The sequence below is a fragment of the Lissotriton helveticus genome, chromosome 7, assembly GCF_964261635.1.
Source record: "Lissotriton helveticus chromosome 7, aLisHel1.1, whole genome shotgun sequence".
NCBI classification, from domain to species: domain Eukaryota; kingdom Metazoa; phylum Chordata; class Amphibia; order Caudata; family Salamandridae; genus Lissotriton; species Lissotriton helveticus.
Genome location: NC_136068.1, coordinates 597836961 through 597855657, shown reverse-complemented (window position 1 = coordinate 597855657; position 18697 = coordinate 597836961). Strand labels below are relative to the sequence as shown.

At 48.9% G+C, this 18697-nt stretch overlaps 1 protein-coding gene across 7 annotated transcripts in view; it reads left to right on the top strand.

Annotated features, from left to right (window-relative positions):
* The window catches only part of NSD1 (nuclear receptor binding SET domain protein 1), a 1209044-nt gene that overhangs the window by 1038198 nt on the left and 152149 nt on the right, over window positions 1–18697 (top strand). For all 7 annotated transcript variants that reach the window (XM_078652779.1, XM_078652777.1, XM_078652781.1 and 4 more), the window contains one exon: window positions 9202–9314. In XM_078652779.1, coding sequence (XP_078508905.1) covers window positions 9202–9314 — 113 coding nt within the window. The remainder of the gene's footprint in view (window positions 1–9201; window positions 9315–18697) is intronic.

Sequence of the window (18697 nt, the reverse complement as noted above, 5' to 3'; positions counted from 1 at the left end):
ATCCTATCACTTTTTTAATGTTTGGCTTTTTGGCAGTCTACGCGTTTCGAACTCGCGTCAATTGTGCGTTCTCATCAGGACCATAATCTCTCGCTCTTCAGAGTTTAGAGGAAGTTGTGTTGTCCGCGACGTCCAACTACAATTTATGGGTAGATGTTAGTGTCCTACTTCCTGTGTGCGCTACCTGGCTCTCGAATACTCTTAGGGCGAGGCTCAGGCTGATTGAAAGAATTACTTCCGTAGGCTCAGGCTGATTGAAAGAATTACTTCCGTGACCCCGCAGGCAGGATTTTCACAGGACGGGGCACGCTGCGGTAAACAAGATTGCCTTCTTCCTTTCTCGAACGATGCGTCTCAGTCGCATTCACTTCCTGGTCCGCAAAGGCCTTGCTACACTGAAGACTGACAAGTTTGGTACCAAACTTCTCAGCACATTAAACCCGTACTGAGGCCAGTGTGGGATTTAATGTAAAATGCACCCGAGGACATCTTAGAGATGCCCCCTGAAAACCTAACCTACAATCCACGTCTGGACTGAGTGGCTGTAGAGGCTGTTACACAGCAGACATGTTGCACCCGGCCACCCCTGCGCCGCTGAGGGTGAACCAACTGTACCTACCTGACCCTGGGGGACCCCCTGAGTCTATGCCCAGAACCACAACTTCACCAATCGAGTACTCACCAGGAAACCGGTAACTCACTTAACTGCCATTGAATAACATTGACTGGTTTGACTCGCAAAATCTTCTAAGTGTCTACTTTTGAAAACTTGAAATATTCATATAAAATCATCCGAATTCCTAAATACTCACCTGTGATCAGTAGAGGAGCCAGTACTGTACCTTGTATCCCAGTGCTGAAACGCAAAAAAATAATCCCTAGCGGGTTTACTAGCAACTTGTATTTTCTCCATAGGAATCCATTGTCTGCTTTTATATGAAGTTTCTTCTAAGTGTCTACTTTTGAAAACTAGAAATATCCTTTAAAAATCATACAAAATACTGAAACGTAATCACTTACCTGTTTTGAGTTGAGACCCCAGTGCTGGCCCCAGGAGACCAGTACTGGATTACAAAAGTAACGAGATGGTACTTTACCTGCTACCTGAATTTTCTCCCGTTGGATAAGTGTGAAGTTTTAAAATAGCTTTTTATTCCTGAAAAATCACCACAATACCTAAAACGTTTTTGCTAAACTGTTTCCAGCTTAGACCCCAGAACTGAACCTAGGAGGCAGTCCTGGAATTACCAAAGTACTCTACAAAGTAATCACCTGTGTTTATATAAGGGAATCCATTTAGCTAAATTCTAAATAGTGTGTAGAATTGAGTCGCCTACTGCAACTCCTGTACCTATTGTCTTTACAAAGTTTATTGCCTTTCTGCAAAGTACTCATCTGAGACCTCTCATATTTGGAACAGTATATTTTTGATACCTGTTGGTTCTAGAAATAAAACAACTATATCTTTTGATATAAAAACAATTGGCTTGGAGTTCAGTCTTTGAGTGTGTGAAACCTTTTGCTGACTGAGTGTGTACAACAAATGCTTTACACTGTCCTCTGGTACTGCCTTACTGTTCGACCAAGCTACCACTTTAGAGAGTAAGGTCACACCTGGCTTTAACCTCTGTTATACCTCTGGGGTTTGTGGACTCTATATACACACTGTACCTTACTCTGGTCCAGTAGATATAGAGCCACTTTATCACACCCTGCATCCCAGCTTACCTCTCTAACCAGTGGTTTCCCCCAGGAAGCCTCCCTGCCCGTGCCTGCAGTCTTTGTTGCAACTGGAGCGCTCCCATAGAAAACAACAGGGCACCCAATGCCAACTCAGCACCTTGTGTGGTAACTTGGATCCCCCTATGCCCTGAGCTTAACCCTAGGAGCTTTGCTCCCTCAACTATGTGGCTTGTTCAAGAGCAGCCCCCAACCAACGGCCCTCTAACCCCATAGGCTAACATTGGCCTCAGCACTCTACACCCTGCCGTCCTAGTGCTGCTAAGGGTGCTCTTTGAGTGCATCCTTGACCCTGGGGGAAACCTTGTTCTAACCCTGGAAACGTAACTCTCAAAACTGATTGCTTACCTGCAAACCGATGGCCACATTTTCCTCCATAGGGTTGCATTGACTGTTTTCCTCTGAAAAAGTTCATGTTGAGTTGTGTTTGTATGGAAACCCAAAAAACTGTTTTAATGCAGAAGTGTTTTACTTACCTTTGTCTGGGAAATGTTCTAGTGTGATATCTAGGCATATCAAATTGAGTAAAGTAATCTAAAAAGCAATCACAACTGTTTTTAAACATTTTACCAACCTTAACAAAGTCAATTTCAGTTAGCTCACATATCCTTATCAACCTGTCTTGAAAAGTACAACTTTAATTACCTGTACCAAGTCCTACTTGGTTCTAAAAATAAAATACAACTGTAGAAGTATTTTATATTCCAACAGTTGGTTTGAGTTCAGTGTTTGAGTGCGTGACATAATTTCTTGCTTGAGTGCGTTCAATAAATGTTTAACACTACCCTCTGATAAAGCATTACTACTCCCCCATACTATCACAAATAGAGAGTAACTTTCTATCTACTTTTAGCTCTGTAAGCCTTTTGGGATCCACTGGAAAATGTGCACACTATACCTTACTTTAGTATAGTATAGTATATACAGAGCCAGCTTCCTACAAGGAGCACTTGTGTCTGCCCAGATGGCCGCATATAAACCCGCTATAGCCTTGTGCCTGCCAGAGGATATGCACAAAACATGACAATCCTTCTGAGGTGGCGGTTCCTCCTGTCTCCTCCATCACCGTTGTTGCATTTTTGCAGAGACCACGATGTAGAAGAGGAAATGACCCACACGTAGATTATATATTGTTTGCAGGCCCTCAAAGTGCCACAAGTACCCAGAGTACTACAGATCTCAGAGAGTCAGCAGCTCCAGTGCCACCCACTCCCCCAATCGCAGAGCCGCCTCTGCAGGTAGAAAAAGAAATGGTCAACCATTGGAGGGGCAGCGCCGAGGGATAGTGCACATCCACCACCGTCCTTTGTAAATATCACACCCCACAATGCTTGGCCACCGGCTGTAGTATACAAGGCTCCACCTGGACCTTTAAAGGCTCCAGTTGAAGCTGCGCTACCCAGGTCAGGAACCTGGCGCACTGTCTCCTTCTACCGTGGCTACGGAGGAGGGTGGATCATATTCTATGGTGTTGTGTAGGGCAGCCGAGGCTCTCCACCTTGAACTCCCTACTGTGGCCGTCAGGACTAATCTCCTGACAGGTGCTTCGGCCAGTTTCTGCTACTACAGAGCCGCTGCTGCCCTTTAACGACGCACTCTCAGACGTTCTTTTGGGCACCTGGTCCAGGCCCAACACAGGGTCTCCTGTGGAGAAGAACGTGGTCCGACGCCATCGCCCGTCCCGGGCGACCCTGTTTTCCTCTCCCAACACCCTTCCCCGAGAGCTTAGTTTTCCAAGCCTCTGCATCCCCAAGCGCATTCCCTTCCGCACCTCCGGACAGGGAATCCGAGAAACTGGAGCAATTTGGGAAGATTTTCTCTTCTGCCAGTTCAGGCCTGCGGTCTGTGAACACCGCATGTCTCTTGGGCCGTTACTCCCATACTGTGTGGGATACGGTTGCGCAAGTGCTGCCTCAGTGTCGGATCTAGGCTCGGACGATTCTTTCCCAAGCTATTGCTGAGGGGAGAGACACAGCCAAGTTCACCATCCGTTGTGATCTTGACACTACTGACTCGCTGGGCAGGGGGATTTCAACGACAGTGGCGCTACGCCGTCACGCCTGGCTGAGGACGACCGGCTTTTCTGGGGATGTCCAGAACACGTTAATGGACATGCCCTTTGGCACTCGCCTGTTCGCCAATAAAGCAGACTGCGCGTTGGAACGGTTTAAGGACTTGCGGGCTATGGCCAAGTCCGTAGGCCTTTCGGTCACACGCACTTATTCTGCTTTTCCCTCCTTTCGTGGCCAAGGAAGGGGCGCCCAAGCACATTCGTTTCAAAGCCACAGGCCTGCGCAGCAACAGCTCACCAATCATGCCAGGTGGCATATGCTGGCTCTGCAGTGGGACCTGAAGTTCCAGTGGGCGCAGCATCAGGGGAATCTGTCTGACTACGTCCAGATCTCGGAGGGCACTGCACAACAATTGCAGTGGTGGCTCACAAATCAACATTGGGTCAGAGGCAGATCCCTCTCCCTTCCCCAACCGGAGAACATAGTGGTGACAGATGCGTGCCTCCTGGGATGGGGCGGCCACATTGGAGAGGCGGAGATCAGAGGCCTCTGGTCTCTGGCGGAGTCCCCGTTCCATATCAACCTTCTGGAGCTTCGGGCGATCCTTCTTGCACTGAAGGAATTCCTTCCTCTTTCAAGGGGAAGTTGGTGCAGGTGTTCACAGACAACTTCACCGCCATGTGGTATTGCAACAAACAGGGCGGGGTGGGGTAGTGGACCCTATGTCAGGAGGCTCTGCGCCGCGGGACATAGCTGGATCGTCAAGGCATTTCTTTGACGGTTCAACACCTCACAGGTTCTTTGAACGCCAGGGCGGACAAACTCAGCCGCCGGTGCATGATGGATCACGAATGGCGTCTTCACTCAGAGGTGGTGCAAGGTCTCTTTCGACAGTGGGGAGAGCCTTGTTTAGATCTATTCGGCACCGAATGTTAGCTGTTCCCCAGCGTTGGAGTTTCCAAGGCGGCACTCGCTAGGCGCCGCTTTTTGTCGCGAGTGGAGCTGCAGTCTTCTGTACGCCACTCCGCCTATACCACTTCTACCCAGAGTGCTGAAGATCAGGTGCGACCGGGCCCAAGTCATTCTTGTGGCACCGGATTGGGCTCGAAAATTTTGGTATCCCGAGCTACTCAGTATGAGCATGGATCCCCCGATCCGACTGCCTCTTCTGTCGCAGCAGCAGGGGACGGTCCTCTACCCGAACCTGTTCAGCCTCCACCTACATGCGTGGAGATTAAGCGGCGACAGTTGATTCCGTTTGACTTACCTCCTGAAGTCTGTGATGTCATTCTGGCAGCCAGGCGTCCCTGCACTAAATCTGTATACGCCTGCAGGTGAAACAATTTTGTGGCATGGTGCACAGCAAAGGCTGTGGATCCCCTTCCTGCCCCTCTTTGAGAGGTCCTTTGTTCCCTCTTTCTTTTGCCCGGCAGGGCTCTTCTCTGGCCTATACCACTTCTACCCAGAGTGCTGAAGATCAGGTGCGACCGGGCCCAAGTCATTCTTGTGGCACCGGACTGGGCTCGAAGAGTTTGGTGTCCCGAGCTACTCAGTATGAGCATGGATCCCCCGATCCGACTGCCTCTTCTGTCGCAGCAGCAGGGGACGGTCCTCCACCCGAACCTGTCCAGTCTCCACCTACATGCGTGGAGATTAAGCGGCGACAGTTGATTCCATTTGACTTACCTCCTGAAGTCTGTGATGTCATTCTGGCAGCCAGGCGTCCCTCCACTAAATCGGTATACGCCTGCAGGTTAAACAAATTTGTGGCATGGGGCACAGCAAAGGCTGTGGATCCCCTTCCTGTCCCTCTTTGAGAGGTCCTTTGTTCCCTCTTTCTTTGGCCCGGCAGGGCTCTGCTCTGGGCACTATCAAGGACTACCTTTCTGCAATCTCTGCCTTTCTCAGGCTTCCTTATCAGCCCTCTCTTTTCAAGTCCCCTTTTGTTAATTGATTGCTCAAAGGCATTACTCACCTTTTCCCTCCTATTCCGTTTGTGATGCCACAGTGGGACTTGAATCTGGTACTTACTTTTTTGATGTGCGCTCCCTTTGAGCCGCTCCACAACTGTTCTCTTCCTTTGTTGACTTTGAAGATTGCTTTCCTGGTCGCTATCACCTACACTAGGCGTGTGAGTGAGCTCCAGGCTCTTTCTTGTAAGCCTCCTTTTCTGTCAGTCCATTCGGACAAGGTTGTGCTTCGCACTCGTCCTTTCATCTTGCCAAAAGTGGTCACTGCTTTTTACATTGGCCAGACTATCACCTTGCCCACTTTATTTCCGCCTCCGCACCCTTCCAGAGAGGAAGAGTGGCTCCACCGACTGGACCCAAAACGTGTGCTCTCCTTTTATCTGAACCGCACACAAGGTGGATGACCAGCTCTTTGTTGGCTACGTGGGCGCCAAGGAAGGCCGGGCTGTACACAAGAGGACTATCTCCTGCTGAGTCGGTCTTGTGTATCACGGCCTGTTATTCTCTGGCTAAAAAGGAACCTCCTAAGGGGTTGTGCGTCCATTCTACCAGGGCGACAGCAGCTACTACTGCATTGGGATGTGGTGTCCCCCCGCAAAACACACAAGATGATGGACGGAATGTTGCACAATGGCAAAACATTCACCCCAGTCACAGATCTGGGTTTAATCATCGTTAATGGGTGTTCTCCCCACCCCTCCACCCCCAGACATCTGTCAGGCAGCCATGTGGGCCTCGAATGCACACTTTCTCTAAGCATTATTGCCTTGACAGTCAAGTCTGGAGTGACGGCGTCTTTGGCCGTTCTGTTCTCTGTGACTTTCTGGTGTGATCTTTTTTCGCAGACCCTCCACCGGGGTTGGTATTGGTGGGGGTATCAATTCTAAGGTAAGGAATGTATCACTAAAGTGTCTCTTTCAGATGCACAAGTTACTTGCTTGTGTAACGATATATCTGTAAGAGACATTAGTTAGCGATAGATTCCTTACCGCCCCACCCATCCTCCCCATTCTGCGAACTGATTTCTAGGGTTAAGGTCATCCCTTTCAAGGCTCTAGTTTCAATGCACCAGTGGTCAGTATCTTGCATGGCTCTACGTTCCTGGCACGGTTAGTCGTGTACAGAACTAACGTCAGCCCGCATGGGCGCGTCTAAGTAGCTTCAGCGATGTCATCTCGGCCACTACGACGTCAGCGACGTATGTGGAGCCGTAAGACGAGGCCTACCGACACGCAGGAGTACTGCTGACGAAAAAACTTTCCGGATCCTGCCTGACGCCTGGGGATATTCTAAGGTAAGGAATCTATCACTAACTAATGTCTCTTACAGATAAATCGTTACACAAGTAAGTAACTTGTGTCTCACTACGAGCTCCACATCTCCATGATGGCTTTGCTGAGTTCCAAGATATTTTGTGCCAAACATCTCAGATTAATGAGCCCACACTGATGCTGGTGTTGGATTATTTAATACATGCAATCGGAGGGCTCCTCAGAGGTGCCCCTGCAAACCTACCAAACCACTAGTGTGTGCCTGACTGATCTGCAATAGCCTGCCATTTCTAGACTTATTTTTGACCCCCTGACTTGGGAGCCTTTTGCTCTTGTGGGTCAGAAACAAATCCTGCTCTGGGTGGAGGCGCTTCACACCCACCCCCAAGCAAGAACAGCCTCGAACAGCGGTGAGCCTTAAAGACTTCCTGACCTGTGTTGTGCTGAGCAGGGCCTCTCCAGTTAGTGGAGATACCCGCTCCCCTGACCATTTATTTTTTATTTATTTATTTGCAACGTTTTATATAGCGCTGGCTAGACCCGTAGGTATCAGAGCGCTTTACATGAGGATCAGCAATTAAAGATTGCAGTATGCAAAGTATAGACATCAGAGAAAGTTAGAGGGAAGGAAACATAACAGGGAGGTAAAGAAAACAACGTCAGATGTCCGGCTGGGTAGGTGACGGCCGAGGGGGTGAACCCTAGCCAGACTCCTATATAGCTGCATAGGACAGCTCCACCGGGCATTGGCCAAGGTTGCTCGGACTCCTCGGTGAGAACAGACAGTAGAAAAACATGAGATTACACGATAACATAGGTTATTTTCGAGTTATAAATCAAAGACAGAAATGTCTTATGAGGAATGGAAGGTAGAGGGGGAAAGGTAAACAGGGTGAAAAGGAATGCAGAATAGCGTAAGGCAGACCAGAGGGGAAGGGACATCAGGGCAAACAAGCAGTCAGAGTGAAAGATAGACAAGACCGTGAATCACCCTTAAAAACAATACCCGATGTCCGGCTGGGTTGGTGACGGCCGAGGGGGTGAACTATGGCTAGACTCCTCTAAAGCTACATAGGACAGCTCCACTGGGTAACGGCCAATGGTACTCTGGTTCAGCGGTAATTACAAACAGATTCGTTTTTTTGACCCATGGTATAACCAGGATAACAGATTTGCATGGTTACATTAGTTTAAAATTGTAAACTCAAACATAGAAGATCAAGACCTCAGTAGAGGAAGGAGGGACTAAGGGAGGTGAGAAGAAATGCAGGGGGCAGGGAAGCAGATCAGTTCTGGTAGACTGGCAATGAAAGAAAAGTGTCTCATGGGGTCCCAAAAGTTTGAGCAAGCAGGACCAAAACCTAGGTGGGGCCACATAGATACTCAGTCCATTGCCAATAACAAACCCCAATGCAGGGTCATCTCGGCACCTAATTTGATAATGTTTGTCAGCCCCCACAGTCTCACCGCAGCCGATTAAGTCAGGTGAGGGGGTCATCCAGCAGCACAGGTTTGGGGTTTCCGGGCCACTCCTAACCAGCACAGAATAGTTGTGTGCAGCCACGGGTCACTCAGGAGTGTCACTCATGCAGTGTCAGTGCCACCTCAAAAGGTCCTTTTCGCATGGAGTTCCAACCTGTAAGGCAAGCGTGCACACCCCCAGGCAGCGCTGTCGAGAGGAAAATGTCCGGTGACTGCTCACTTTTAGCAGCAAGGTCGGCAGGAAAATGAGTAAACAAGAGAGGTGTGTCCGCTTTGAGCCAGGACCACCCCTAAGGTGCCCTGAACTGAAGTGACCCCTCCTTTGAAAAATCCTCCATATTTGTGGGAGGATTGTAGCCAATAGGGTTAGGGGTATGCCTCCTCCCCAGAAGGAGTGAACATTGGTATTGAACCATGTCGTGGAATTTTTTCACCTTTTAGTGGCATGCTTTTAACACTAAAACTAGCAGCGTGGTATGTATAAGTGCTCAAAGGGGCAATTCTTTGAGTGTCCATGTTTATCCTTGCAGCATATGCTTTTTTTCATAAACGGAGCCTGTACCTTCTGCTTCTTTTTCTCCCTTTGAGATTTTTCTGCATATCTCTAGTCAGACAGATCTTGGAAAAGAATCACCATTGAAAACCTATGTATCACTTTATTTGGAGAGCTTCTAGTTAGCATTGGTCTGTTTTATTATTAATGAAATTTAAACTGTTGTTCCTCAGCACTACTGGAAGCTGCTGCCAGATTTGAAGAGCTGCGGACTCAGAAGGAGATCAGACAGCTGCAGGAAGACAAAAAAAATGACAAGAAGCCCCCTCCGTATAAACACATCAGGGTAAGCTCCTACTATTTTAAGAGTTGCTCCTCATTATGAATTATGTTGTTTGCTATGACTTTGGAAGGTGGCTGTACATTACTCTTCCAACTCTCATGCTTACAAATGGAAGTAATTGTAATGTGAAACATTTTGAAAGGTAAATGGTCATGACTTTTATGAAGTGTATTGTGTGAAATGTAATGTTGCATGTTGGTTGAACATGTTGCTTTGGATACACACACATGCTTTGCATATTCCTGACATCTGTTGTTGGGCACAGATGTTTGCAAGTATTTTAACTCGAAGAATCTTCTATTCACCAGGTACCGCATATTGTTTTTTTCTGCCTTATTGTTTGACATTCAAGTTATTGACCCACAGCATATTTTATGGCTACTTTGATGTGAGATATCGAGAATTCAGCCCCAGCGACAGGAGAACTCTACACTGGATCTGTGATTGTACAGGACTCAACTTTGAGTGGCTTTGATGTGACCATCTAGTTGAAACTCGGGTGAAATTGAGATTGATTGTTGTGGAGAGTACTGTGGAGAAAAAACCCTTCCAGTTCTATAATAAATGTAACTTGATCATTAATTTGTTGACCAGCATTAGGTGTGTAACCTCAACCTGTCTCCAGAGCCCAAGAAGGGGTCCCACTCTTTGTCTAAGGTGTTAAATTGCAAAACACTATTTGTTACTGATAAGAACTCTATTTGACACACTGCAAGATGCAGCTTCAAAACTCACCCAAAAGACTGGACCTGTTCAGACCCAAAGGCATAATCGGCGCTGAAAAAGAAAAGCCTGGGCCTTCAGGTATCCTGCCTGTGCAGGGAGACCAAATCTGATAGACTTTGTCCTCTAGTGTGAGAAAGTGCCATCTTTCTTGCATGGTATGCCCCCACTTTTTGCTGAATTGTTGACGTGCTTTGACTGAGTGTGCCCTGGGCTCTTGCCAATGAGGTGCCCAGGGCCTGTGTTCCTTCCCTAAAACTGTATTGAAGTTGAAACCCAATTGGCATCACTGGCCACATGTCAGCCCCTGGTAAATTGTACCCTAGGTACCCAGGGCATTGTGACCATCGAAGACCACTAAGGGCTGCAGCACTTATTGTGCCACTCTTAGGGGCCCTGCACCCTGACACCCACACCCTGCCTTGGCAGACTGAGTGTCCTGGTGCAAACAAAGAGTTGACATGGCACACATCTCTGTGTGAAGAATGTGCGATAGTTGAAACAACTGTCACTGAAGTGCGCGCTCATATACACATGAAATAATTAAATTTCTTCTCAAATTCAAATTGTCAAGTCGTGATTTCGTTACTCAAATGATTCTCATTTATTTGCCATTGTTTCTTTGAATGTTCATATTTCATTCATATGAATAAATCATTAATTCATCAAATGGTTAAACTTTGTACATTGAGAAGAAATTTAATTATTTCATGTGTATATGAGCGCGCACTTCAGTGACAGTTGTTTCAACTATCGCACATTCTTCAGTTATTTCAAGGCACAATCGGGCATTGTGCGACAAGTGCCGACGCCACCCTAAAGAATATAAATACTTTAGTTAAGGAGATAAATTAAGTGAGTGCATAGGGATCCACGTGACACATCTCTGTGTGCCATGCCCACAAACCCGCTGCCCTGGCATACATCAGTCACCCCTCTAGCTGGGTTCCCTTCTGCCAGTGGTGTGGGCACAGGTGCATGAGCCCTGTGCCCCTACAGTACCCAGGGCCATTCCTGGGCACTGTAAGTGCAGTGATGCCATTAAGAGTATATGGTGCTGGGAGGTTGTCATCACGAACTCCACAGCACCATAATGGCTACACAGAAGACTGACCAGTTTGATATCAAACTTCTCAGCACATTAAATCCACACTGATGCCAGTGTGGGATTTAATGTGAAATGCAATACAGACGGCATCTTAGAGATGCCCCCTGAAACCTAACCTACAATCCACGTCTGGTCTGAGAGGCTGCCACACAGCAGACATGTTGCTGGACCCCTGGGTGGAGAGCCTCTGCTCTCCTGGGCCTGCAACAATGCACATCCTGGGCGAGGTGCTAGGCCTCTTCCCCCAGGATGGGCAGGGGGAAGCTTCAAAGGCATACCTACCGCCTTTGTGAGCTTCTCCAGACCACTTGCTGTACTCAGCAACTGCCCCCACCAGTTCTGGCCTCTACTCTGGCGGGAACACTGTCAGGAACCCCTACGTGAGGAAAGGGGGTGTGCCAGCCTGTGCCAACTCCACCTCTCAGGTGGAAGAGGCGAGGTGAAGCACAACTCTGGGCTCTGCCCATCTTGAGGATGGGGAGCCCTGCCCAATCAGAGATAGGCTCCTGCCCCCCTCCCACAGGAGAGGAGCAGGATAGGGGGTGTACTCACCCCAGGACAGGGACCTATTGGTCCCTACCCTTCCCCTACCTGTAGCACCCCTAAATGTAGCATTTAGGGGCACCCTGAACCTTCCTTCCACAGATCCCGATTTCGAAACAAGAAAGAAGACAAAGAAGAAGATCTGCTGTGCTGCTGCTAACAAGAGGACGACACCAACTGACTTGGCGCCAGCCCTACAGGCCTGTTGATCTTTGAACCTGCTCCTGCTGAACCCCGGCGTCTCCTGCGGACAGCAACCTCAAGAACCCTGGAGGACCTGCCTGGACCCTCTTAGAGACTGGGACTCCCACAAGCAGTGGCTCTGCTCAAACAGCAATACCCCTGGTGCCAGCCGGGAACCGCAAATCCAACCCACTCTGCACCCACCGAGCCCGGCCTGTGCCCAAGTGGACAAAGATCCTGAGGGGTGTCTCCACGGTCATTCTGAACTGGAATCCAGTGCCCAAAGACCCCCCTCGACGACCAAGACGATGCCTGCAGACTCAGACCAGGGACCCCTCCTGCCGCGACCAGCAGAGGGTAAGATTTCCCGACGTCAACGACACCCCGGCGCCCCCCGTGCCCAACTCCGTGGTGCCTACCTACACACCAAGATCCCAACTTACCCCTCGAAGTGTTGGTCGCTCAAGAAGATCCACCATCCCCGGGCCTGCAGCCTTTATTCCCTTTTCAAGATCTTTTTTTTTTTCTTTTTTTTTTTTTCTTTCCTTCTAATAATCTTGATCGCCCGACGGCTCAAAAGCACCCTGCACCCAGCCGCCCGAGTGCCCCTGGCAGTGCAACCTGTGTCCTATCCTACTTCCTCATTTGCTCTGAGCAAGTGACTAGGAGCCCAACTCCCACAGCCGAGTGGCCTGCTAACCCGCAGCAACCAACCGAAGGCCCCCTGCCTCTCATTGGATAACATTGGGCCTAACTACCTCTGCACCCGGCTGCCCCTGTGCCTCTGAAGGTGTACCAACTGTTCCTACCTGACCCTGGGAGACCCCTGAGTCTATGCCCACAACCTTAACTCTGCCAGTCGAGTACTTACCTAAAAGCTGATAACTCACTTTTCTTCCATAGGCGAACATTGACTGGTTTCACTTGAAAATTCTTTTAAGTGTGGAGTTTTGGAACTTTAAAATATTCACCTAAAATCATCCGAACAATGAATTATGATTTACTCACCTGCTATCAGGAGAGACCTCAGTGCTGCACCTTTTAGCCCTAGAAAAGCAAGAAAGTACCCACACTTCCAATTGTTTAATCTCAACTGATTTAAAACAAGAAATGAACCAACTGTGTCATGTTCATCTCGGCAATTACTTATGCCTTTTATTTGTTATTTTACAAAAACATGATATTTTTTAGAAAGAGAACAAGGAGTTCTCCACAAACATAGCCACACGTTTTAGTGAGTAACTTTTACAACAACATATGTGTAAACATAGAAAAACGAACAGTCAATACATTTCATTTCATGATATGACGTGAGTTTAAAACAAACAGGTGGAAAAAAGAATAGTGAAATCAAATACGATGTCCAACTTATTATTCAATAGACATCAATGCATACATGCAATCATATCAACAATACTAAAGTGCCAACAAATATTTTAAATCAATAAGGTTCAGTCGGCATAAAAGGACTAAATCCCACAAGTTTGACATAAAGGATTAAATCCTAAATTATTGAAAAAGTCTGTTGTTGACAAAGGGGACTGAACCTTATTGATGTAAAATATTTGTTGGCACTTTAGTATTGTTGATATGATTGCATGTATGCATTGATGTCTATTGAATAATAAGTTGTGTGGGCACAGGATACCCGCACTTGAAACGCGTGGCATAAAAGGACTAAATCCCACAAGTTTGACATAAAGGATTAAATCCTAAATTATTGAAAAAGTCTGTTGTTGACAAAGGGGACTGAACCTTATTGATTTAAAATATTTGTTGGCACTTTAGTATTGTTGATATGATTGCATGTATGCATTGATGTCTATTGAATAATAAGTTGGACATCGTATTTGATTTCACTATTCTTTTTTCCACCTGTTTGTTTTAAACTCACGTCATATCATGAAATGAAATGTATTGACTGTTCGTTTTTCTATGTTTACACATATGTTGTTGTAAAAGTTACTCACTAAAACGTGTGGCTATGTTTGTGGAGAACTCCTTGTTCTCTTTCTAAAAAATATCATGTTTTTGTAAAATAACAAATAAAAGGCATAAGTAATTGCCGAGATGAACATGACACAGTTGGTTCATTTCTTGTTTTAAATCAGTTGAGATTAAACAATTGGAAGTGTGGGTACTTTCTTGCTTTTCTAAAGATACATTGGGCCCAACCCCACTTCAGTCCACAGGGCCATACCCCCCAGTTTCCGAAGCACCTTTTAGCCCGGCACCAACCCTGAAAAGTAATTTTAACCGTACTTACCAGTAACCTGAATTTTCTTCCATAGGAAACCATTGACTGTATTTCTGTGAAATTTCTGATTTTTGCAAAATACAAATAGTCTTTAAAAATTGTATTAACTACCAAAACGTAATTACTTACCTGTTTTAGATAGAGGTCCCAGTGCTGAACCTAGGAGTCCAAAGCGGTACAAAAGGGGGTGGTGATGAACGGAGCATCTGAACCAATCAAACACTCACACCCAGTCAAAAGATCTTGGTTTGATCCATCACCGTTCTTTAGCCCACTCTGCCACCCCACAGTTCGGGCAGGAACAGTCCAGCCCGAACTGCCAAGCCATGCCTTCCCTGGACCGGAAACAAGCTTCCGAGGACCGGTTTCTGGCATTACAGCCGTCTTCAGCCCGGCTTGCTTGAATCCAGTGGCAAAGTGAGCAAGGGACTCAAGTCTGAGCATACCCTGCCACACTTATGGCGGCCAAAGCGGTACAAAAGGGGGTGGTGATGGACGGAGCATCTGAATCAAACAAACACTCACACCCAGTCAAAAGATCTGGGTTTAATCCATCACCGTTCTTTAGCCCACTCTGCCACCCCAGTTCAGACATGGCTATATGCAAATCAGTCTGACCCTGTGCCTCATGGGAACAGTCCAGCCCGAACTGCCAAGCTGTAATGCCAGAAACCGGTCCTGGGAAGCTTGATTCCGGTCCAGGGAAGACATGGCTTGGCAGTTCGGGCTGGACTGTTCCCATGAGGGTCAGGGTCAGACTGATTTGCATATGGCCATGTCTGAACTGGGGTGGCGGAGTGAGCTAAAGAACGGTGATGGATTAAACCCAGATCAGTTGACTGGGGGTGAGTGTTTGTATTGTCAACGCTCCGTCCATCATCACCTTTGGTTTTTCTTTGTTCGCCCTAAGTTGGCTGGGTATGCTCAGACGTGAGTCCCTTGCTCACTTTGCCACTGGAGTCAAGCAGGTATGCAGCGTTTAGAACGCAAGCATTACAACGGAATACCTTTACAACGCGGGCGTAACAACGAAAGTTGTTACCACGCATTGCACTGGGGGGCGCTCAAGGATAGTAAATGATTTAATTTACTATCCCAACACCTTCCCTACTATCCACGGGGACTGGTGTTGGAATAGTAAATTAAATTAATCAATTTTGCGCCCCCCAGCGCAATGCGTGGTAACAACTTTCGTTGTTACGAACGCGTTGTAAAGGTACGCGTTGTCAATGTATGCGTTCTAACGTCATACATCCAGTCAAGCAAGCCCGGCTGAAGACGGCTGTAATGCCAGAAACCGGTCCTGGGAAGCTTGATTCCGGTCCAGGGAAGACATGGCTTCGCAGTTCGGGCTGGACTGTTCCCATGAGGGTCAGGGTCAGACTGATTTGCATATGGCCATGTCTGAACTGGGGTGGCGGAGTGAGCTAAAGAACGGTGATGGATTAAACCCAGATCAGTTGACTGGGGGTGAGTGTTTGTATTGTCAAAGCTCCGTCCATCATCACCTTTGGTTTTTCTCTGAACTCCACTGACCGCACCACCAAAGAGATCAATACCGTCATCATTCTGAGATGTTGTGACTGGCAAAGATTCCAATGCTATAGACTGGCGGTTCAAGAGCACCTCATCAACTTCTGGTTGGATAGTGAACATATGTTTGGCTCTCAGGTCGACTCTGTACTCAAACATTGAAAAGGATACAGACTGCCAAAGTCATGGGTGCACTGCAGACCAAAACACCCAGGTCTGCCCTCCGCAAACAAGCGAGAGAAAGCCCTAAATCATTCACTCCTACCTATAGGCAGTTACCTCACGCAAAGGCAGTCCTTTCAGGGCACTCAGGCACCCAAGCTTTTTTTGCATTTGGTATAGGGGGCTCCATCACACAACACCTGTTGAAGGAAAAGTGATGTTATTACTTTCTTAGTGGGAGGAAATAACCTCAGACTGATTTATATTCTGTGCTGTACAGCAGGGGTACCACCTGGATTTCACTTAATCCCACCAAACATACCCCTTCGTTGTTAAATAATGAGTTAAGGCCATCTACAACTGTTACAGGAAGAAGTGCAAGCTCTCTTCACCAGAGTTGCCTCCATACTGATGCCCCCTCACCAGCTGAGTGAGGTACTTTACTCCCTTTACCTCCCAAACCCTAGGAAGGATGGAACCCTGTAGCCTTTCCTAGAACTCCGGCCTCTAAGCTGCTACTTAACGTCATTCCGCTGCTCTGCACAGGAGATCACCTAGTGACCTACAACCTCAAAGACTCCTACTTCGAGATCCACACAGACCCGAGACATCACTGCTATCTGCACTTTGTGGGGAGTGTTCAACACTCTCAATTCCGAATTCTACCCCTTGTGGTCACAACAGTCACAAGTGTAGGTAGGAAATACCTAGCCGTCATAGCTGCACATTTGCAAAAACACAATCACATCTTTCCTTAACAGGACGATTGGCTAGTAAAAAGTGCTAGCTGAGACCAATGCCTAGAACGCACTCAGATGGTAGCCTCACTGTTACACAAAATGTGGTATCTTAAGCCACAGCAGATCCAACCCCTTCTAGGGTCTGTGCGACTTCTCACCCACATGACTGATACCTCAACTGATGCCTCAAGGCCCCACTGGATCCGCTTCCGGATCCAGGTCGCCGCTGGTCGACCTTGCGACCCCGCCGGCTTCGACCCCTAGGGTGTCACCCCCGGCGCCGTCCTCGGACGACGCCGTCCCTGGTCCAAACCTCGGTCTGGATCCACCCGACGCCGCATTCGTTGCCGGCCGAAGAGGAATTCTTCGAGGATCTGGGTCCATCCTTTATCCCTGAATTTCAGGACATGGACGACGAGGGAGACTTGGGGGGTCTGAGGACCCCCTGGCACGGGAGTGCCAGTCATATGAGGACTGGACACAGGAACTAGGGGAAGCCAGTGGCCTGGATACCTCCCCAGACACTGGTTTTCTCTCCCCTCCTACCGTGGCTACGGAGGAGGGGGCAGCTTATAGTGCGGTGCTGATGAGGGCAGCCAAGGCCTTGGCTCTTGAGCTCCCCGTCGCAACAGTGAGGTCCAACATCCTCACAGAGGTCCTTAAACTGCAGGTAAGCTCCCCAGAGTCTCTACTGCCGTTTAATGAGGCTCTCACAGACGTCCTGTTGGGCACTTAGTCCAGGCCCACTACAGGTCCTCCTGTAGATAGGAACGTCGCTAGGCGCCACCACCCAGCCCCGGGCGACCCTAGTTTCTTGTCCACCCACCCCACCCCGAGAGTCTGGTTATCCAGGCCTCTACCTCCCAATCCGCATTCCCGACGGCACCACCAGATCGGGAATCCAAGAGGTATGAACAGTTCGGAAAGAAGATGTTCTCCCTTAGTTTGGGGTTGCGGTCAGTTAACACCGCGTACCTCTTGGGCCGCTACACCCACTCTCTGTGGGATACGGTTGCGGCCGTGCTGCCTGAGTGCCCGGAGGGAGCCCGGGCAAAACTCGCTCGAGCCCTTGCGGAGGGAAGAGACACAGTGCGGTACTCTATCAGATGTGGACTGGATACCACGGACTCGCTAGGAAGAGCGATTCCACGTCTGTGGCGGTTCGCCGCCACGCCTGGCTGAGGTCCGCTAACTTTTCGGCCGATGTCCAAAACACCCTTATGGACATGCCATTCGATGGCAGCTACCTCTTCGGTGGCAAGGCAAATCATGCGCTGGAACGCTTTAAGGACTCCAGGGCTACGGCCAAGTCCTTGGGCCTGTCGGCCCCGCGCCAGCAATGTTCTGCCCAGCGCTCCTTTCGTGGCCACGGAAGGAGTGCTCCCACACGTCCTGCCAGCCTTGGGCCGCAGACTACCATTCAGCGCGGCAGCGGACGTGGTTACCTTCGCGGCGGTAACCGGGGACAACGGCGTGGTCAGTCCACATCCACCCCTGCAGCATCCGCCTCAAAGCCTTCCTAGTCCGAGCTTTCAGGCCCATTTGACGCCAGTGGGGGGCAGGGTTCGCCATCACCTCCTCCACTGGCGCTCCATCACGTCGGACAGGAGGGTGCTGCAAATCGTCCGAAGGGGCTACTCCCTCCCCCTCGAGGCGACCCCTCCAGCCATGCCACCGCAGAACCACCGCGTGTCGGGGGTTCACTTGAAACTTCTGCAAGGGGAAGTTGCGGCCCTCTTGGCCAAGGGGGCCATCGAGCGCGTTCCTGGGCCAGAAGTAGGGTGTGGTTGTTATTCCCACTACTTTCTGGTTCCCAAGAAGGGCAAAGGGGGCCTACGCCCTATCTTGGACCTGCGGAACGTCAACGGCTTCCTCCAGAAGGAGAAGTTCAAGATGCTGACTCTCGCTCAGGTCTTAGCAGCCCTGGACCCGGGAGACTGGATGGTAGCGTTGGACTTTCAGGATTCTTATTTTCACATCCCCGTCCTTCCGGCGTTACCTGCAGGTCACGGTAGGCCACGAGCACTTTGTTTACCGTGCTCCCCTTCGGCCTTACCAGAGCCCCACGGGTGTTCACGAAAGTGATGGCGGTGTTCGCAGCTCATCTGCGCAGGTTAGGAGTTTCAGTCTTCCCCTA